The sequence below is a fragment of the Vicia villosa genome, linkage group LG4, assembly GCF_029867415.1.
Source record: "Vicia villosa cultivar HV-30 ecotype Madison, WI linkage group LG4, Vvil1.0, whole genome shotgun sequence".
Classification (NCBI taxonomy): Eukaryota; Viridiplantae; Streptophyta; class Magnoliopsida; order Fabales; family Fabaceae; genus Vicia; species Vicia villosa.
In genome coordinates this window covers 57,684,364-57,707,562 of record NC_081183.1, presented here as the reverse complement: position 1 = coordinate 57,707,562, position 23,199 = coordinate 57,684,364, and the positions used below count along the sequence as shown (strand labels likewise).

Genomic DNA, 23,199 nt, shown 5'->3' with positions numbered 1-23,199 from the left:
TGATTGGAATCTTTCTTGCTGACGAGACTATACCACACTTCTCATTTGCAATTTTTGGTTCTCCTCCTAGTGATCTCTTTTTCGCCAACACCTCCTTCATAAACTTCTTATACAATGGCATGTGCTCAAGTGCTTCAAAGAAGGGTAAATTTACCTCTAACATTTTGAACAATGCATTAAACTTCTCAAAGTCTTTCTCTCTTGAACCCTTCTTTGTCCCTCTGGAAGGAAAAGGTAGTTTTATCACCGGTTCAGCGTCTTTCTTATTTTTTTTCTTCACATGGTTTAACCGGTGGTACCACAACTTCTGGCTCTTTTGGATTCTCTCTTATTTCCAGATCCACCTCTATTACCATGGGGTCATCTGTTTCCTCTCTCTCTCTTGGTTCGAGTCTGACAACTTTTTACTCCTTGTTGTAACTGCATTAATCTTCTCTTGGTCTTTCGGATTTTTCACAGTTGAGCTCGGAAGGGTACCTTGTGCCTGTAGAGTGAGATGTTGTGCTATCTATCCCACTTAAACTTCCAGATTTTTAATTGAGGCCGAGGTGTTTCTGTGGTTGTTTCTTGTTTCTTCTTGGAACTGAGAACACTGCCCAACTAATCTTTCAATTGCCACTTCCCACTCTGCCTTCTGGGTACCTTGTTGTTGTTGATCTTTCCAAGCAAAATTTGGATGATTCTTCCACCCTGAATTATAGGTGTTAGAATACGGGTTGTTTTGCCTTAGGAATTTGATTTCTTCAATCTGCTTGGGAGTAGTAACATAGTACACCGTTTGGTGTGGGCCATTACAGATTTCACAGCTGACAGGTTGAGCTTGTTGAACTTGAGCCACCTGTTATTTACCTATATTCATAGCCTTCAATTTCTTTTCAACTTCTGCGGCTATCGCATCTTCAACCCGAATTTTAGAAGTCTCCAGCTTGAGATCAATGACTCCTTCTGGTTTGCTAGCACAACTGTCGTACAATTCCAAATGCTCATTTGCAGCTATTGCTTCAATGATTTTGATGATGCCTGAGGCTGTTGTGAAATTTGTCGAGCCTCTAGCTGCTGTATCAATTAACTGTTTTGTTTTCATCCTGAGCCCATTGACAAATACTTGCATCTGTTCAGTCTTGTCCATATTGTGAGTGGGACATGCTACTAGAATTCTTTTGAATCTTTTGTATGCATCTCCTAAGGGTTCACCCTGCCTTCTGCTTGAAGTTCAGGATGTCATACCTCATCCTTATAAATACAGATGCAGGAAAATACTCATTTAAGAAAGCTTTTTCCATCTCTTCCCATGATGTAATGCTGCCCGCTGGAAGGGAATAAAACCACTCTTCTGCTTCTTCTACCAAGGTGAATGGGAACATTCTCAGCTTCTTGGTCTCTTTTGTATGACCTTCGATTTTTAAAGTTGTACTCATGGTCAGAAACCTCTGTAGGTGTTTGTTTGCATCTTCATTAACCTTTCCGGTGAAAGGCTTTCTTTCGAGCTGAGTGATGGTGCTTGGATGCAATTGAAAATTAGGAACATTCACCGGTTGGTTGACAATAGTTAGTCTTCCTCCCGGTGTGTTTCTAGCACCATAGTCTTCGAGAAGTCTCTCTAGTGGTGGTACCTCGCCCATGATCTCTTCTTCACTTTCGGTGTCTGAATCAGAATGAACTGTAATCACTTCTTCCTCAGATTCCAGTTTAGCTTAACGAGCTTGTCTGCGCCTTGCGTGCAAAGTTCTTTCAATTTCTGCGTCAAAAAGAAATTCAGCTGAGGCCTTACCTCGCATACACAGATTAGACAAATATTAGAATTAGGAAAAAAAATGCAGAAAATAAAATTTTAGTCGCAGAGCAACAAAATTCTAATTGAAATAAATCTAAAAACTCTATAATCTTTGGCAGTCCCCGACAACGGCGCCAAAAACTTGATCGGTAAAATAGCAAGTGTACTATTTTGCCTCTGTAGTAATAATAGGGAAATTCCCCGAATGTCGATCTCAAGGACTACGTGATATTATAGAGTTAGTAGGAATTCAATTAAACAAAAAGCCTTGGGGTTTTTGGTTTGGAAATTATAATTGCAAATAAAATAAAAGATGTATTTGGCCAAATATGAGTAATCTGCCAGGGTAGGTGTGTGCATTAACATGTAACAGTTCTGAACCCTTGTTTCATAACAAAATTCAACTTATCAATTACAAGTTCTTAAGAGTGTTTGCTCCTAAGTCCTTAGTGGGCAAACCTTTAAACATTCAATCCTAATCCCAAAGTCCTTTGATATTAGTGATGAATTCAAGCATTATTATTATTATCAAGAATATTCCGGTTACTATAGGGTATCCCTAGTCCTAGGGGATATCTACTATAGTATAATGTGTTAGACGCTAGGCTTAAGGATCTAGAGAGGGGGGTGAATAGATGCCTCAGAATTTTTCAGATTTATCTTAAACTTAGGCGAAAGCGTTTCGGGATCGACTCGCGTCTATTCCGAACCACTATTGAAAGAATCGGATATGTGATTAAACCACAAAACAATTAAGGATTAACGATGAAAGACCGCTTAGAGAATCAATTGGTTAAGCTAATATATATCGTTTAACTACTTGCTTGATTAACTTTGTTTGCAATGACTTGATAACAGTTGAAGCAATATATCAAACACTTGGTGATAATGTCCAAATTGATTATGATTCAAGGTGTGGTGACTTGTGGTGTTTATGGAGAATCTTATCACACAAGTTTAACACTTGAAGCTTTGATCAATTTGCAATTATGACCAGAAATAAGCAAAACGTAAACGAAAAGATAAAAGCGATAAGAACACGATATTTGTTCAGGCAGTTCGTCGATCGTCCTCGCTACGACTACATCTGCCCCCAATTCCAAACGGGAATTGGGATGTCTTTCATTATGATTGAAAACAGTTTATACAAAGAAGATAACAAAGCGATAACGATAAACCGAATATGTTGATCCTTTGAATCTTCTTCCCCTTAATCTTGATCCAGAACAAGTGTCTTCCAAGAGCTTCACTTTGATTCCCTTTCTGCAGTGTTTTGAATTGCTCGAACCCTTATTCTTCAATCTTCACACTCTGCTGAATCTTTGATGAAGTCTCTTGATAAAGACCCCCAAAATTCACCAATCTTGGAGGATAAAATCCCCAGATTTTATTCACCAAAAACCCCACAAATCTTCACCCACTGGGAATCCTCAATTCCGTTCCATGGACGTTATCGATCTTGATCGCAAACTCTCAACGCAAAAATGATTGTGTGTAATTGTGTTGGAGTTGAGAAGAAGAACGAAGATGACAAGCCTTTGTGTATCTTTCAGTTGTTGGTGTTGAAAATGAATAAGTAACAGAAAAAGATATATATAGGTGCTGGTACGTTGATGCAGAGCAAACACACAATTTGGCAATTTTTTAGGAGATAGGTTGACCTACTTCATTGATTAGGTCGACCTAAATGTAGTAGATTTAACCAAGTTATGATTGTTGCCAGTTGGGTCGACCTGTTGGGGCTTTGGGTCGACCTAAGATCAGTTGAAACATGTTCTTGGGATTTTTCTTCAGTTTAGGTCGACCTAGGGGCGTGGGTGAGTAGACCTAAATAGGACAGAAGTGAATTACTTTTGTTTGCTTTAGTTTGAGTCGACCTAATGATTAGCTGGGTCGACCTAACTGATGCAAAACCATATGCTGAGTAACTGAAGCTTTACAGGCTGGCCTAGGCATGTGGTAGGTCGACCTAAAGTGTCTTAGATAGCCAAACACTTGTTTTCCTTGAGTCATTCACTTGTGCTTTTGTATTTGTTCACTTATGATGTTTGCCATGAATCGAAAACTCCTTGGTGAGTGTAGGCTTGTACTTAAATAATGGTATAAAAACCCTAACAATGGAGGTCAATCCTAATTGTCAGTCATAAATCAATCCAGTTGGTCCGACGAGGAAAGCGTTAAAAACCTTATACCATTAAATTGAATGTGAAAGAGAAATATGTTATTGAAATTCGAAATTCAAAATCATCACAAATGTTAATCAGGGACACCCCCTAGCATTGGGGGGTTTAGCTACTCATCCAAAGAAATTACAGAGATATCAAATAAAAACATTACAATAGAGATGATGAACTTTGATCTTCAATGGCTCCCGCTCATGAGAGTTCTCTGTTCTTCTCCAATTGCATAAGCTACTCCTCTCAATCCTCCAATTCTTCATGTGGCCAAAAAAAGATCCCTAATTCATCTTGAAAACCCTCCTAAATAGTGCAGACTCAGTTAAGTTGGTTGGAAATCCCAAAAACACCCTTGCAGGCAAACCACTGAACGAAATCACAAAAATCACTGAAATCAGCGTCAAACCCAACACGGGCCGTGTTGAGCAACACGGGCACCCGTGTTGGTCCCCTGGTATCTTTCTTTTATTTTTTTGGCTTCAGGACTTGCAACATGGGCACCCGTGTTGTGTTAGGAGTGAATTAATGGTATTTTCATGTGTTAAATTAACTACCTTTTGAGCTAGAAGTGAATAGATCTTGTGAATTTTACGGATTTTATAGTTATAATTGAACTTTCGAGGTTCGATGTTAATTGTAGAACAACTTGCATCACTTTGGTTGTTATTTGTGCAGATATTGAAGTAAAGAAGCAAAGGCGAAGGGACACGCAAGCGGAGAAGCTCTGAAGAAGTGGAATCACAAAGAATTGATTTAAAGCAAGTGGCGAGCCGCGCCAAAGCAGAGGCGAGGCGCGCGAAACCCTCTGTCTTGGGTTCGCGCCGCGTCAGCCCGTGTCGCGCCGCGGTGACGACGTTATAAAGAAAAAGACTATAAATACAAGCCCTAATCCTCATAAACGAGAACTTTTGATAACTTTGAGAAGAGAGATTTTTGTGAGCGAAATTCAGAGAGCAATCCTAATCCAGAACAGCAAACAACATCCGACGGAGAATTCAACATCAATTGAAGACATTCCCTTGATGAAGATGAATCCATCCATGAAAACTTGTTTGTTCTTCATGTCTATGGAGAGCTAAATCATTCTTGTTGAGTTTAAGGTAGTAGTTAACTTATGATATACAATACCGTTGATTGATTCTTATGAACAATTGTTTGAATTTATTATCAATAAGAAACCTTGTTTTTATCTTAAATCATTGTGGAGTCTTTGATCGAAAGAAAGGATTCTAACTTTTGCCCTAGGTTACTATATTGATTCAATCCCAATTTGCAGAGATGGAATTGTGATTGGGTTTTCATAATTATCGTTCTTAATTACTATTATCGATATTGATATTTGGAGAGATCGAATCTCATACCGGTAAAAGTTTATCTAATTTGATTTGCAGACATGGAATCATATTTGAGGATAAGTGAAGATAATATTTCAAATGATTGTTCGAATAAGGATTAATTAATAAATTGTATAGGAATAGGTTGATGAACCCTAGAACTCAACATATCCGTTTACCTTTGTTAACCATCTTTAAGCTTTTTATCAGTCAATTATTATTCTGTTAGATGCAATTTGAGAATAAACAAACAAACCCAACTATTTTTCTAACTCAAAATAAACAACTATAGAAAGGCAGTAATATTAAACCAATCTCTGTGGATACGATATATACCGAAAATATTTACCCACAAATACTTTCAACAAATTGGCGCCGTTGCCGGGGATTGGTGTCAATATTGCACGCATTGCAATAGTCGTATTATTTTGAGTTATTTACTTAATTTTAGATTTTTTTTTTTGTTTATTTACTTAATTTTAGATTTTTTTTTTGTTTAGTTCCTTAATTTTAGATTTTTAGTTTAGTTCCTTTATTTTAGATTTTGTTATTGCAATAATCTTTTAATTTTAGTTTTTATTTCTTTTAATTTTAGTATTTTTTTTTCTTGTTATTTCACTTGTTTGCTAGTTTTGTAGATTTTTGTTTGTCGGAATGTTTGACCCAAACATAAATGTCGGGATTCATGCTCATAACGAGATCCTATTCCAACAAATGGAGTACCTCCTTCAAAGTGTGTCACAGTTCACACCTCAAGTTAATGAGTTTTATGATAGCGGATGGGGCACACCGGAAGATACGATGGAGTATCATATGGCTAACCATGAATATCAGCAACAACCCTTTCAACCTTACACTTAACCGTCGCCACAACAACAAGGAGGACAATCTAAGTTGGAAGAGACCGTGAATCAGTTCATACAAATGTCAATGACAAATCAACAACAAGGGCTTTCACATTATAACCAAGGTTATCAAAGTGAACCATCTGAGTTAGAGGAAACCATGAATCAATTCATGCAACTCTCTTTGTCCATTCAACAAAACCGGGAAACGCGAGATGTCCAACTTACCCAATTCTTAACCGAGCAAAACGTAAGTCAAATCCCAACTTTTCAAAACCCTACGACTTGTGTAGAAACTTGCAATGTTACTTCAATAAAGAGTGCAAAAGTGCTCGATGAGGAAGTTGAAAACAAGGATGTTGAGAAGGAAGATGATAATCGTGGAGCGGAAGATGAGGAAGATGAAATTGTTGTAACTGAGGTGAATAAAGAAGTGAAAAAAAGAGATCAATCTAAAAGGAAGAAAGCATGTGACAAGATGGCAAGCAAGGTGATACCGAGTCAACACCTCCCATATCCACATGCACCATCAAAGAAAGATAATGCTAGGCAACATGCAAGGTTTATGGACATCTTTAAACAACTTCGTATAAATATTCCATTTGCCGAAGCGTTGGAGCAAATGCCCAAGTATGCTAAATTCATGAAGAAGATAATCACAAAGAAAAAGAAGCACACAGATGAGGAGACAGTGTTGCTTGATGCCCAATGCAGTGCCGTAATCCAAAGAACTACTCCAAGAAAGGAAGCCGATCCGGGACGAGTTACTTTGCCATTAAATATTGGAGGTAACTTCACTGGTGACGGGTTGATTGATCTGGGGTCTAGCATCAACTTAATCCCTTTATCCATTGTCAAGAAATTAGGGAATATTGTGACGAAGCCGACTAGGATGACATTGCAATTAGCCGACAAGTCTATCACCTCACCATATGGAGTGGTTCAAGATTTGCTAGTAAAAGTAGACAAATTCTTTTTCCCGGTGGATTTTGTGGTAGTTGACATGGAAGAAGATCATGAGGTACCCTTAATCCTTGGAAGACCATTCATGAAAACCACCCGAATGATGATTGATATGGATGCGGGGATCATGAAAGTAAGGGTGCAAGATGAAGAGGTAAAGTTTAATCTTTTCGAAGCCAAGAAGCATCCTAAGAACAAGAAGGATATTTTCCAAATCGATGCCACCGAAGGAGAACTCAAAGATGCTGAAAATCAAGTTCAGAAAGACAAAATGAAAGCATCTCATGATAGAAACATCAGCCACAAAGAAATTCAAGTTTGAAAAATGGTGCTCTTGTGCAAATCAAGACTCAAGTTATTTCCGAATAAAGAGAAGTCAAAATGGTCGGGACCATTTGTGGTAAAAGAGGTATGCAATTATGGAGCCATTGTGGTAGAGAATCCTAAGACAAATGAGAGTTGGACTGTTAATGGAAAACGGTTGAAAGATTACTTCGGGGGAGTGGAGCAACATGCACCATTTTTAGTTCCTTGAAAGTGTTGACCGTCGAGCTCAAACGACGTTAAACAAAGCGCTTGTTGGGAGGCAATCCAACGCAGTAAGTTTTTATTGTTTTCTCGTTTTTAATTTTAGTTTTATGTATCATCAGACCGGTTTGATTGAGCAGGAACAGAAACCTAAGAAAAATGCAGCACCGCGCCGCGAGACCTCATACCGAGGCGCGACACGTTGGCAGAAGCTTTCGCGCGTCGCGGAAGATCTGCGCGCGACGCGGTGATGCGAAAGCAAATTTTTTTTCCTCTAACCTGACCTCAGTTGCCTTGCGTACTGTGGTTAGCCGGAGCCAACCCTCTTCTTTTGGGGGGGAGATGCAGGTGCTTGACCAGATGAGTTCCTGAAGCGACTAGAGGAGGATAGTGAGTTGTTTTGTTTATGATAACTGTCGTGATGATTTCTTATTTTTTTATATGTCATTCTGTTTTTATTTTTTGTCATTGTTGCTTTTTAATTTTTTGTTAGTTATCCTCAGTTTAGAATAAGTAGTTCCACAGCATAATGAAAATCTCAAGCAAAGTACCAACAATGGAGCAACATGCGTGAAAGTGGCAGTGAGTGAAATTTTTTTTTGAAATTTTTTTTAAGTTTTCACTTTCTTTTTCAATAAGTGACAAGTCAGGTATGAATTTTCGAACTCAAACTCCTAATGTGTGCATGAAACATAGGTTGTTAGTAAATAATTGGCAGAAGTTCTTTATGATACACTATTTCTGTTGGATCGGCTTAGCCTTAACCATTGTGAGGAAAGCTTTCCATTGTTTACTATATGCAGGAGACCATCAATTATTTCAACTTGTTTGTATCATGCTAAACCATCTGTCGCATCGTTTGTGGAAATCTGTGGAAGTGATTTAGGCATTTGTTTGAATCTGAGAGTTTCTTTGAGCCGACTCCATCTTAAAACTTATTTTCTTCTGTGAGAGTGAGATCCTTTGCTAACCATTCTTTGAGCCTGAGGTCAAGGTAAATTTCATCATATACACCAAGGAAAAACCTGGTGAGTTTTAATCTCAATAAAAATTTTGTTGTGGACCATCAACCATAAAATTTGGTGATGTGTTTTCTCTTTGACCTTCATAGAAAGTAGGGGAGCATTCATATAATCCAAATACAGGTTGATCTCCAAGTTGGGGAGAATCATAATCAAAAGAAGAGTAAGTATGTAAGTGGTGATTTACAAAGAAGGAAAGAAATTCGTAGCTTGAAAAAAAAAAGAGAAACAAAAGAAAAAACAATGTTTGAAAGAAAACAATTGTTGAAAATAAAAAGAGAAACATCGAGCTACGAATGAAAAAGAAGACAGGGTGAAAAAGTTGAAGGTATAAAGGAAAAGGAAAGGAGTTATGACTCGAATGCTTCCCTAGAATAGGACCAACCCTCGTTTGTCTTCTTTTCTTTGAATCTTAAACCACACTACAACCCTGGAAAGACCTTCTGATTCTCAGATTCCACATGACTTGATGCTAACAATATGATGAACGTATGATATGGATTTTTGTTGATTTAATTGTTTGGATGAGTGTTTAACCCCTCTATTATTCATCATACTTTTTGATGAGAGTGATTAGTGCTGATTCAATTGCAATTGTGTAGTGTTTTGAACTTCTGGAGGTAATCTTCTTTCAAAATCCGTTTCATGTATATGTTCTAAGTTTGCAAGAAGACGAGGAGTATCCGATTTGGTTGCTGAATTGAGCCACTTGGAAAACCTTTTTGAAAAACTTATGCATTATTGTTGGTATGTTTGGTTGAGGTAAGTAATTTTGTTTAGGGACAAACAAAACTCTAAGTTGGGGAGAGTTTGTTAGGAGTGAATTAACGGTAATCTCATGTGTTAAATTAACTACCTTTTGAGCTAGAAGTGAATAGATCTTGTGAATTTTACGGATTTTATAGTTAGAATTGAACTTTCGAGGTTCGATGTTAATTGTAGAACAACTTGCGTCACTTTGGTTGTTATTTGTGCAGATATTGAAGTAAAGAAGCAAAGACGAAGGGACACGCAAGCGGAGAAGCTCTGAAGAAGTGGAATCACAAAGAATTGATTTAAAGCAAGTGGCGAGCCGCGCCAAAGCAGAGGCGAGGCGCGCGAAACCCTCTGTCTTGGGTTCGCGCCGCGCCAGCCTGTGTCGCGCCGCGGTGACGACGTTATAAAGAAAAAGGCTATAAATACAAGCCCTAATCCTCATAAACGAGAACTTTTGATAACTTTGAGAAGAGAGATTTTTGTGAGCGAAATTCAGAGAGCAATCCTAATCCAGAACAACAAACAACATTCGACGGAGAATTCAACATCAATTGAAGACATTCCCTTGATGAAGATGAATCCATCCATGAAAACTTGTTTGTTCTTCATGTCTATGGAGAGCTAAATCATTCTTGTTGAGTTTAAGGTAGTAGTTAACTTATGAATATACAATACCGTTGATTGATTCTTATGAACAATTGTTTGAATTTATTATCAATAAGAAACCTTGTTTTTATCTTAAATCATTGTGGAGTCTTTGATCGAAAGAAAGGATTCTAACTTTTGCCCTAGGTTACTATATTGATTCAATCCCAATTTGCAGAGATGGAATTGTGATTGGGTTTTCATAATTATCGTTCTTAATTACTATTATCGATATTGATATTTGGAGAGATCGAATCTCATACCGGTAAAAGTTTATCTAATTTGATTTGCAGACATGGAATCATATTTGAGGATAAGTGAAGATAATATTTCAAATGATTGTTCGAATAAGGATTAATTAATAAATTGTATAGGAATAGGTTGATGAACCCTAGAACTCAACATATTCGTTTACCTTTGTTAACCATCTTTAAGCTTTTTATCAGTCAATTATTATTCTGTTAGATGCAATTTGAGAATAAACAAACAAACCCAACTATTTTTCTAACTCAAAATAAACAACTATAGAACGGCAGTAATATTAAACCAATCTCTATGGATACGATATATACCGAAAATATTTACCCACAAATACTTTCAACATGTTGCACCACTGTTTTTTTCAACTTCTTGCGCCCTCTTCCTGACACGGCCCGTGTTGGGTAACACGGCCACCCGTGTCAGGCCTCCTGAAACATGCTTTTTGAAATTCCTTCGAAACTCCGAGTTTTGCACTAATCTATTCCGATTTATCCATATGAGCCTGAAAACATTAATGAAGGATAGAAAAACACTTAGAAAGGGGGGGTTTGAATAAGTGTAGTCTAAAAACTTGAATGATAAAAACAATTTGCACAGTTATTTTTATCCTGGTTCGTTGTTAACTAAACTACTCCAGTCCACCCCCACGGAGTGATTTACCTCACCTGAGGATTTAATCCACTAATCGCAACAGATTACAATGGTTTTCTACTTAGCCCACGACTAAGTCTTCCAGAGTATCCTGATCACAACCTGATCACTCCAGGAAAAAAATGCTTAGACACAAGCTAAGACTTTCTTAGAGTATCCTGACCACCACGTGATCACTCTAATTACAACTGCTTAGACACAAGCTAAGACTTCCTAGAGTATCCTGATCAACACTTGATCACTCTAGTTACTTACAAATTAATGTAATCAAATAAGAGTTTTACAATGCTTCTGAAAAGCTATAATCACAACAGTAATATTTCTCTTAATGTTTAAGCTTAATCTCATTAATATATTACAGCAGCAATGTAGTGAGCTTTGATGAAGATGAAGTTTCTGAGCTTTGAGTTGAACAGCGTTTCAGCAAGTCTTTCAGAATAAGTTTGTTCAAAAATTTGCTAACCTTGCTTCTCATCAGAACTTCATATTTATAGGCACTTGAGAAGATGACCGTTGGGAGCATTTAATGCTTTGCGTATTCCGTACAGCATTGCATTTAATGTTTCACGCTTTTGTCAACTACCTCGAGCCTTGTTCACGCTGTGTCTACTGACGTTGCCTTTAATAGCTTCTAACGTTCCTTTTGTCAGTCAGCGTAGCCTGCCACTTGTACTTGCTTCTGATCTGATGTTTGTGTATACAACGTTTGAATATCATCAGAGTCAAACAGCTTGGTGCATAGCATCTTCTTGTCTTCTGACCTTGAAGTGCTTCTGAGCGTGATACCATGAGAACTTCAGTGCTACTGCTTCTGAGCTAAAGTTCTTCTGATGCTTTCATAGACCCATGTTCTGATTCTGCTTTGACCATCTTCTGATGTCTTGCCAGACCATGTTCTGATGTTGCATGCTGAACCTTCTGAGTCAAAGCTTCTGAGCGTTGATTTGTGCATACTCTTTATATATTTCCTGAAAGGGAAATTGCAATGTATTAAAGTACCACATTATCTCACACAAAATTCATATCCTTGTTATCATCAAAACTAAGAATATTGATCAGAACAAATCTTGTTCTAACAATCTCCCCCTTTTTGATGATGACAAAAACATATATAAATGATATGAATTTGCAATCAAAAAGAGCAGACGGCTAAAGACAATTTACACAGCTATAGCATAAGCATGTGAATATGTCTCCCCCTGAGATTAATAATCTCCCCCTTAGATGAATAATCTCCCCCTAAAATTAATACTAGAAGAATTTTATAAATAAAAGACTTCCCTGAATATTTCAGTAGAGACGTTCACATATGCTTGATCTTCAGAACATTCACAGCTTCTGATTCCTGCTTCCATCGGACAGCTTCAGAACTTGAATTTCTTTAGATCTTCAGTACATTCACAGCTTCGGATTTCTGCTTCCATCGGACAGCTTCAGAACTTGAATTTCTTTGATCTTCAGAACATTCACAGCTTCTGATTCTTGCTTCCATTAGGACAGCTTCAGAGCTTGAATTTCTTCTTACATCACTTCATGCTAGATTGTATCAGAACATTGTTGAATGTACCAGAGCATCATCAGAGCATCTCTACATCCTGAAATGTTACAGAACAAAACTAAACGACAAAAGTCAGCATGAATGAGTCAGAACATAGAATATGTTTCAGAACACAAAATATGTATCAGAGCCATATAAAATGTATCAGAACACATAGACATAATGTTTCAGATCATATTCTATCATCAGAATATCTGAACATTCTTCCTTCTTCCTTCTGATCCTGAAGCTTCATAGCACTCAGCTTGCTTCAAGAATCCAAGAGCTTGATTCATCCTGTTGCTTCTTATGTTGATCTTTAAAGAGAATCTTCAATTCCTGCAACAACAAAACTTAAAGCATAGAACTTTGCAAGTCCTGTTAGTAATGTGGGGCCGTTTTACCCGGTAACTGATAATATTAATCAGATCATTTATCATATATTTTCTCCCCCTTTTTGTCATAACATCAAAAAGAACATAAAAGATTCGGATGTAGAAAACGACAAAGGAAAGAAACAGAATAATTTTTCATTGATTAAACAAACAGAATTACAAAGGATGTATGCAGAGTAAACAGATGCAACAAACAAGGAAAACTACAAAGACTTAAGACTAAGACCCTAGCTTAGACATAATCTTAGCTAACATATCATGAATCCCTGCGTTGTTCTCAGTTTGTCTAGCCATGAAAGCTTGAGACTCTGCATGCCTGTCCAGACGAGAAGCTCTACTGGAAGAGAATACATGAATCCGAGGAGGAAGTGAGAGACAATTCACAGGAAGGGAGCTAATGTCTCAAACGGGGTTTTCCCTTAACATAGAAGTCAAGAACATGATGCTTAACTTCATCCAATATCTCAAGAAAGTCTTCTTCCTTTGGATAAATGTTGATAACAGCATCACAGAAGAGATCTGACTTGAGACTACTTGGAATCTTGAGAGATTCGTCTTGAAATCAATGTCAGCGATCCCCGAGATTTGTTTCTCAACCTGGAACCAAACAACCCTTCCAACCGTTCGATTCAAATAGATCGACCACCCTTGAGCCTTCGTCTTCGTATCTGGTTTGAATCCATAAGCACCCAAGTTATCAGAGTCCACAGAAGATTTACACAAAACTTCCATTTCTGATGGAGGAATGGAGCAAGTTTTCAGTGGAGGAACCTCTTGTCTGTTGACTGCTTGTTGGGAGGAACTTGAAAAAAGGATTCATGGTGAATGCTAGGTTGAAGATGAATAAACTAGGGTTTATGCAAAATGCAGATAGAGAGAGAGAGAGAGAGAGAGAGAGAGAGAGAGAGAAATAAATAGAGGGAAAAGAAACGTTTGAAGAAATAAAAGAAATAAACTGAAATGATGAATAGCATTTAATGTTACGTGACGTGAGGAGAGATAATAATGACAAAAGAAGTGATTAGCACAGTTACCTAAGTAGGCGTCCCCTCAACTGCACGCATGCTTGTCCAGAAATAGTGAACACGTGTTTACCATCTAGAAAGCCAGTTACAGCTGTTTTACTTTTAAAGAGATTCTGAGTCAACTTAGACAATGAAACGTTAGTAATCACTACTTCTAATTGATTACAATCAGAACTTCTTAAAAAAAATCAATCACATTTCAGAAGATACTCATACATAAGATCTTCTCATCTTATCATTCTGGGCATAAATCCATACTGATATTCTTCAGAATGAACTTAAACCTATCTTCAGCAAGGGGTTTTGTAAAGATATCAGCCCATTGATGGTCTGTATCCACAAAGTTTAAAGATATAACACCCTTCTGAACATAGTCCCTTATGAAATGATGTTTAATCTCAATATGTTTAGCTTTTGAATGTAAGATAGGATTCTTAGATAAACATATAGCAGAAGTATTATCACAGAAAATAGGAATGTTACTCTCATATATCTGATAATCTTCTAGCTGACTTCTCATCCAGAGCATTTGTGTGCTACAACCAGCAGCAGCAACATATTCTGCTTCTGTTGTTGAGAGGGCAGTAGTAGCTTGTTTCTTGCTGTACCATGAGATCGGATGACTTCCAAGAAATTGACAACTTCCAGAAGTGCTTTTCCTTTCAATTCTATCTCCAGCATAGTCAGCATCACAGAATCCTACTAAGTTGTATTCTTTGGATCTTCTGTAAACTAAACCAACATTAGTAGTACCTTTCAGATACCTCAGAATTTTCTTAACCGCAGTTAAATGAGATTCTCTCGGATCTGATTGGAATCTAGCACACAAACAAACACTGAAGAGAATGTCAGGTCTAGAAGCAGTTAGGTATAGAAGAGATCCAATCATACCTCTGTACAACTTCTGATCTACCTTCTTAATTACCTCATCCTTACCTAGGACACATGTTGGATGCATAGGAGTTTTGGCTTCTTTGCTTTCAGAAAGATTAAACTTCTTCAAAAGTTCTTTCACATACTTCGTTTGATGAACATAGGTTCCATCAGACGTTTGGTTGATTTGAATCCCAAGGAAATACTTGAGTTCCCCCATCATGCTCATTTCAAATTCAGCCTGCATAGACTCAGCAAACTCCTTTCCAAGTGTAGCATTAGATGTTCCAAAGATGATATCATCAACATATATTTGATAGATTAAAATATCCTTTTTAAAGGTTTTACAAAAGAGAGTAGTGTCCACTTTTCCTCTAGTGAAACCATTTTCCAGAAGGAAAGAACTTAAACGTGCATACCAAGCTCTAGGAGCTTGCTTCAATCCGTATAATGATTTCTTTAATTTAAAAACATGATTTGGAGACTTGGAGTCTTCAAAACCAGGAGGTTGATGGACATAAACTTCTTCATCTATATAACCATTTAAGAAGGCACTCTTGACATCCATCTGATAAAGAGTGATGTTGTGTTGAGTGGCAAAAGAAATTAATAGACGAATAGATTCTAACCTGGCCACTGGTGCAAAGGTTTTTGTGTAGTCAATCCCTTCTTGCTGACTATAGCCCTGAGCAACCAGTTTGGCTTTGTTTCTTACCACTTCTCCTTTCTCGCTTAGCTTGTTTCTGAATACCCACTTAGTGCCGATGATGTTAAATTCTTTTGGTCTAGGAACCAAGTCCCATACATCATTCCTTGTAAACTGATGGAGTTCTTCTTGCATGGCAATTATCCAGTCTGGATCTTCTAGAGCTTGATCAACAGAAGTTGGCTCGATTAAAGAAACAAGACCTAATTGACAGTCTGCAATGTTCTTAAGGAATGCCCTTGTTCTGATGGGATCGTCTTTCTTCCAAAGGATCACATCTTCTGAATGAGCTGAAGCAAGTCTAGGTGATCTTCTGACTGTTGGCTCTTCAGAAATCCTGAGATTCTCTAAAGATGCAGGAACTTGATCTTCTGATCCATTGCTTCTGAGACTGCCAGCTTCTGCAGCTTTGCTTCTTGGTTCTACAGCTTTTGATATATCAATATCTATATCTGCAAAATTCTCAAACTGCTTTGGTTTTTCAAGACCAAGCTTATCGTCAAACCTGATATTGATTGATTCTTCTACAATCAATGTTTCAGTATTGTATACTCTGTAGCCTTTAGAGCGTTCAAAATATCCAAGAAGGAAACACTTTTGTGCTTTAGAACCAAACTAACCAAGATGATCTTTAGTATTCAGAATGAAACACACACATCCAAAAGGATGAAAATATGAAATGTTGGGCTTTCTGTTCTTCCACAATTCATAAGGAGTCTTATTTAGAATAGGTCTGATAGAGATTCTATTCTGAATATAACACGCAGTGTTTATTGCTTCTGCCCAGAAGTGCTTAGCCATATTGGTTTCATTGATCATGGTTCTGGCCATTTCTTGTAGAGTCCTATTCTTTCGCTCTACAACTCCATTTTGTTGTGGAGTTCTAGGGCAAGAGAAATCATGGGCAATACCATTTTATTTGAAGAACTCCTCAAAGAATCTGTTCTCAAATTCGCCACCATGATCACTTCTGACCTTTATGATCTTGCACTCCTTCTCAGATTGGATCTGAGTGCAGAATTCAAAGAACACTGAATGAGACTCATCCTTGTGTTTCAAGAACTTTACCCATGTCCAGCGGCTATAATCATCTACGATGACTAATCCATATTTCTTTCCTCTGACAGATGCTGTTTTGACTGGGCCAAACAGATCAATGTGCAAGAGTTCTAACGGCCTTGAGGAAGAGACAACATTCTTAGACTTGAATGCAGGTTTGGAGAACTTGCCCTTCTGACATGCTTCACAAAGAGCATCTGATTTGTATTTCAGATTTGGGAGTCCTCTGACCAGATTTAGTTTGTTAATCTGAGAAATCTTTCTCAAACTAGCATGTCCTAATCTTCTATGCCAGACCTATTGCTCTTCAGAAACAGACATAAGGCAAGTCACCTTCTGCTTCTCAAGATCTGAAAGATCAATCTTATAAATGTTGTTCTTTCTCTTGCCTGTAAATAGGATTGAGCCATCCTTCTGACTTACAGCCTTGCAAGACTTTTGATTGAAGATTATATCATAACCATTGTCACTTAATTGACTTATGGACAATAAGTTATGCGTCAATCCTTCTACAAGAAGTACATTAGTTATGGAAAGAGAGTTACCAAGACTTATGGTTCCAGAGCCAATGATTTTGCCCTTCTGATCTCCTCCAAACTTGACTTCTCCACCTGGTTTAAGCACCAGGTCTTGGAATGTAGACCTTCTTCCTGTCATGTGTCGCGAGCACCCAGAGTCCAGGTACCATGACATTTTGCTTTTTGTCCTCTCTGCCGCCAAGGATATCTGCAATAGAAATTATCTTCTCCTTAGGTACCCACAATTTCTTGGGTCCTTTCTTGTTAGTTCTCCTCAAGTTCTAATTGAACTTGGGTTTAGCAAAATATTTAACAGGAGGAACAGCATGATATTCTTTAGGTTTGTCAGCATGATATTTCTTAGGATGTGTCACATGCTTCTTGGTGTGAACAGTATTAAAACTCTGTGCATGTGAAGTGAGCCTAATATCATGTGTATGGTCATATTTGAACTGATCATACAATGGCTTGTATGTGATCTTCAGATCATCAATAGGTTCAAATTTATGTGAGGTATCACCCTCATAGCCAAAGCCAAACCTTCTGTTTCCAGAAACACCATATATCATAGAAGCAAGATGACTTCTGCCAATACTTCTAGATAAGAACTTTCTGAAGCTCGAGTCATATTATTTCAGAATATGATTCATGCTAGGAATGGATTTTTCTGTTTCAGAAGGAGATCCACTATCTTTGGATAGATTTAAAACTTTTTCCTTCAGTTCAGAATTTTCCAATTCCAGCTTCTTAGTTTCAAATTCAAACTGCTTCTTCAGCTTTTTGTATTTGATACTAAGATGAGCCTTGAGTTCCAGAAGTTCTGTTAAACTGGAAACTAACTCTTCTCTAGATAGTTCAGAAAATACCTCTTCAGAATCTGATTCTGATGTAGATTCTGATCCATCATCTTCTGTAGCCATCAGCGCGAAATTGGCTTGCTCTCCTTCAGAGTCTGATTCTGATTCAGAATCATCCCATGTTGCCATAAGACCTTTCTTCTTATGAAACTTCTTCTTGGGATTCTCCTTCTGAAGTTTTGGACACTCGTTCTTGTAATGTCCAGGCTCATTGCACTCATAGCAGACAGCCTTCTTCTTGTCAGATCTTCTGTCACCAGAAGATTCTCCTCGTTCAAATCTCTTTGAACTTCTGAAGCCTCTGAACTTCCTTTGCTTGCTCTTCCAGAGTTGATTTACCCTTCTGGAGATCATGGACAGTTCATCTTCTTCTTCAGATTCTGATTCTTCAGGATCTTCTTCTCTAGCCTGAAAAGCTTTAGTACATTTTTTAACATTTGATTTTAATGCAATAGACTTACCTTTCTTCTGAGGCTCGTTTGCATCCAGCTCTATTTCATGACTTCTCAAGGCACTGATAAGCTCTTCCAACGAAACTTCATTCAGATTCTTGGCAATCTTGAATGCAGTCACCATTGGACCCCATCTTCTGGGTAAGCTTCTGATGATCTTCTTTACATGATCAGCCTTGGTGTAGCCTTTATCCAGAACTCTCAATCCAGCAGTTAGAGTTTGAAATCTTGAGAACATCTTCTAAATATCTTCATCATCCTCCATCTTGAAGGCTTCATATTTCTGGATTAGAGCAAGAGCTTTAGTCTCCTTGACTTGAGCATTTCCCTCATGGGTCATTTTCAAAGACTCATATATATCATAGGCCGTTTCCCTGTTAGATATCTTCTCATACTCAGCATGAGAGATAGCATTCAGCAAAACAGTTCTACATTTATGATGATTCTTGAAAAGCTTCTTCTGATCATCATTCATTTCTTGCCTTGTAAGCCTTACGCCACTAGCTTTCACTGGATGTTTGTAACCATCCATCAGAAGATCCCAAAGTTCACCATCTAGACCAAGAAAGTAACTTTCCAGTTTATCTTTCCAGTATTCAAAGTTTTCACCATCAAATACTGGTGGTCTAGTATAACCATTGTTACCATTGTATTGCTCAGCAGAGCCAGATGTAGATGCAGTTGGATTTGTTGGAATTTCACCAGCCATCTTTTACTGAAGCGTTTTTCTCTTCCTGAATCTTTTCTAAAAACCGTTAAGTGCTTGCACCTTAGAACCGGCGCTCTGATGCCAATTGAAGGATAGAAAAACACTTAGAAAGGGGGGGTTGAATAAGTGTAGTCTAAAAACTTGAATGATAAAAACAATTTGCACAGTTATTTTTATCCTGGTTCGTTGTTAACTAAACTACTCCAGTCCACCCCCACTGAGTGATTTACCTCACCTGAGGATTTAATCCACTAATCGCAACAGATTACAATGGTTTTCCACTTAGCCCACGACTAAGTCTTCCAGAGTATCCTGATCACAACCTGATCACTCCAGGAAAAAAATGCTTAGACACAAGCTAAGACTTTCTTAGAGTATCCTGACCACCACGTGATCACTCTAATTACAACTGCTTAGACACAAGCTAAGACTTCCTAGAGTATCCTGATCAACACTTGATCACTCTAGTTACTTACAAATTAATGTATTCAAATAAGGGTTTTACAATGCTTCTGAAAAGCTATAATCACAACAGTGATATTTCTCTTAATGTTTAAGCTTAATCTCACTAATATATTACAGCAGCAATGTAGTGAGCTTTGATGAAGATGAAGTTTCTGAGCTTTGAGTAGAACAGCGTTTCAGCAAGTCTTTCAGAATAAGTTTGTTCAAAAATTTGTTAACCTTGCTTCTCATCAGAACTTCATATTTATAGGCACTTGAGAAGATGACTGTTAGGAGCATTTAATGCTTTGCGTATTCCGTACAGCATTGCATTTAATGTTTCACGCTTTTGTCAACTACCTCGAGCCTTGTTCCCGTTGTGTCTACTGACGTTGCCTTTAATAGCTTCTAACGTTCCTTTTGTCAGTCAGCGTAGCCTGCCACTTGTACTTGCTTCTGATCTGATGTTTGTGTATACAACGTTTGAATATCATCAGAGTCAAACAGCTTGGTGCATAGCATCTTCTTGTCTTCTGACCTTGAAGTGCTTCTGAGCGTGATACCATGAGAACTTCAGTGCTACTGCTTCTGAGCTCAAGTTCTTCTGATGCTTTCATAGACCCATGTTCTGATTCTGCTTTGACCATCTTCTGATGTCTTGCCAGATCATGTTCTGATGTTGCATGTTGAACCTTCTGAGTCAAAGCTTCTGAGCGCTGATTTGTGCATACTCTTTATATATTTCCTGAAAGGGAAATTGCAATGTATTAGAGTACCACATTATCTCACACAAAATTCATATCCTTGTTATCATCAAAACTAAGAATATTGATCAGAACAAATCTTGTTCTAACAATTAAAACATACAACCAAAGCATAAAATGACGAATAATAGCATAACACAGTAAATAATATAACTTAAAGATACTTAAAAACAATGGTAAATATATGTGTGAAAACCACTGATCACCTGTCATCTTGTACTTGCTTCTGATTTGATCTTTGTAGATACAACGTTTGAATTAATTAGAGTCAAACAGCTTGGTGCAGAGCATCTTCTTGTCTTCTGGATTTGAAGTGCTTCTAGCGTGATACCATCAGAACTTCAGTGCTCCTGCTTCTGAACTCAAGTTCTTCTGATGCTTCAATAGACCATGTTCTAATTCTGCTTGACCATCTTCTGATGTCTTGCGAGAACATGTTCTGATGTTGCATACTTGAACCTTCTGAGTCAGTGCTTCTTGCGCTGAATTGTGCATACTCATTATATATTTCCTGAAATGGAAAATGCATAGGATTAGAGTACCACATTGTCTTATACAAAATTCATATACATTGTTATCATCAAAACTAAGAATATTGATCAGAATAATTCTTGTTCTAACAATCTCCCCCTTTTTGATGATGACAAAAACATATATAATTGATATGAATTTGCAATCAGAATATCAGATGACCAAAGACAATTACACAGTTATAGCATAAGCATATAAACATAGTGTGTGAATATGTCTCCCCCTGAGATTAACAATCTCCCCTTGAGATAAATACTGGAAGAATTTATAAATAAAAGACTTCCCTGAGTATTTTCCGTTTCAGTCGAGACGTTCACATTTGCCTAGAACTTCAAAACATTAAGAGCTTCTGCTTCTTGCTTCCATAGGACAGCTTCAGAGCTTTGAATTTCTTCTTGAATCATAGCATGCTTGATTGTATCAGAACATTATTGAATGTATTAGAGCATCATCAGAGCATCTTTACATCCTGAAATGTTTCAGAACAAACTAGACGACAAAAGTCAGAGCATGAATGAATCAGAACATTCTTTTAAGAAAGAACATGTATCAGAGCAATGCTAGAAAAATATCAGAGCAAACTTTGATAAGTTCTTTAAAAAGAATATGTATCAGAACATATGAGAGATAACAATGTGTTAGAGCATATTCTGCCACGTGAATATCAGAACATTCTTTCTTCTTGCTTCTGATCTTGAAGCTTCACAACACTAAGCTTGCTTCAAATTCCAAGAACATGTTTCTTTATAGAATTGCTTTTCCTCATGTATTTGCTTCTCATGTTGAGCTTTTTTAGAATATCTTCAATCCTGCAAAAAAAATCTCAAAGACATAGAACTTGCAAATAATGTTAGGAATGTTGAGACTTAATCCCAGCAATTGATATAATAAACCAAATCAATTATCACGTTTCTCCCCCTTTTTGTCATAACATCAAAAATCATTTAAAAGATTCAGATGAAAAACAAACTGTAATACGGTGAACTGACTTTTAAAGAAAATGTTGCGGTAAGCAAGAGTCGCCACCGACTTTTATTTTATCCAATTGGAAAGGCAAAAAGAACAGGAAAGACCTTTGAAAGATTTTGAATTCGGGGGTAAGTTATACAAAGGGAAGGTGTAAGGCACCCTTTGCATCCATGGTTATCCATGGGCTCTTAATTGCTTAGCTCACTTGTTTGTTTGAGTTGTTTGAAGTGTCGTGTGTGAATAGTAAAAGATTCGTTAGGACTTTAGCTTGTAAATAAGCGTAGCCTTGTTTTGAAAGTATTTTGAAAAGAGAGGTGTGAAAAGTATTTTGAAAGTTTGTTTTGAATGTGAGCAAGCATTTAAGAACTACCTACCCTAAGATTGTCTTTTCTGTTCTTCAAGTCTTTCGGGCGAAAGGATCTATCCATACCATAAGAGGGCAGGAAGTCTTTCAATTGGATGTGCGGGTCATCGAGAGTATCGTTCACCATAAGACTATCCCTACCATAAAGAGGGCAGGTAGTCTAAGGGAAGGATATAATAGTCATTTAGGCAACATGTAAAGATACCTTAGCATTCGAAGGGACTATCACCATTTTATCGAGGGACGAGATCATATTTATCGTAGGCAACTCGAAGGGATTATGATCTTTTATTGGAGGGACATGGTGATTTTGAATTGAAGGCAGCAAGCTAAGGTATCCCTATATCCGAGGGACTTGACTATTTTTTGATCGAGAAGGCAGCATAAGAGGTGTTACCTTAGAGGTGGGTGTGTGTAGCAATCATGTGAGTTGAATTCAGTTATGTTATCTTAAATTAGGTGAGCTATCGTTCAGTTAATTAGTCTTGTCACTCCCTATTTTACTAACCACGCAATAATATCATGCGGAAAAAATAAAGTGCAGAAAGGATAAAGCCCTAATTACTATTACATCAAAATCGAATAAGCAACCTATACACCTTCTAGAATTTTAAATGACAGAAATTAAATTCAATATTGAATAAAAGGTATAATTAAATAAAAAAACGGAATTTAAACAATCATGCGACATTCAAGATAATGAACTGGACTTGCATAGATTTTCCCCAGTTAGTAGGAACTTGGGAAAGATTCGCCTCGCGAGGAATTTATGAGATGTTTACTATGGGCGATATGCCCCCAGTAATCATAGGCTCATGACAATGTCTCACGTTGATTGGGGAGTAACTTTAGATATACTTGGATGCATGCCCCTGATTGTTCGAGCATCCTTAAGAGATTCTCGGAATCTTGACTTGATTGCCCCAGATTGATTGGGCAAAGCGTGCCATGCCCCTTGTGTACGTAGGAGACATTGCTTCTCAGAGTAATCTGGTCTGTCGGGATAACTTTCAGTCATTAGTAGTACCCTGTGCAAATTC

General features: G+C 37.5%; 1 protein-coding gene across 1 annotated transcript; it reads left to right on the top strand.

Annotated features, from left to right (window-relative positions):
- Positions 1–6,215: 6,215 nt before the first annotated feature.
- Positions 6,216–7,872, top strand: LOC131597247 (uncharacterized). Its single transcript, XM_058869954.1, has 2 exons — positions 6,216–7,085; positions 7,744–7,872. The coding sequence occupies exons 1-2, from the start codon at positions 6,216–6,218 to the stop codon at positions 7,870–7,872; spliced, it is 999 nt and encodes a 332-aa protein (XP_058725937.1).
- Positions 7,873–23,199: the final 15,327 nt, after the last annotated feature.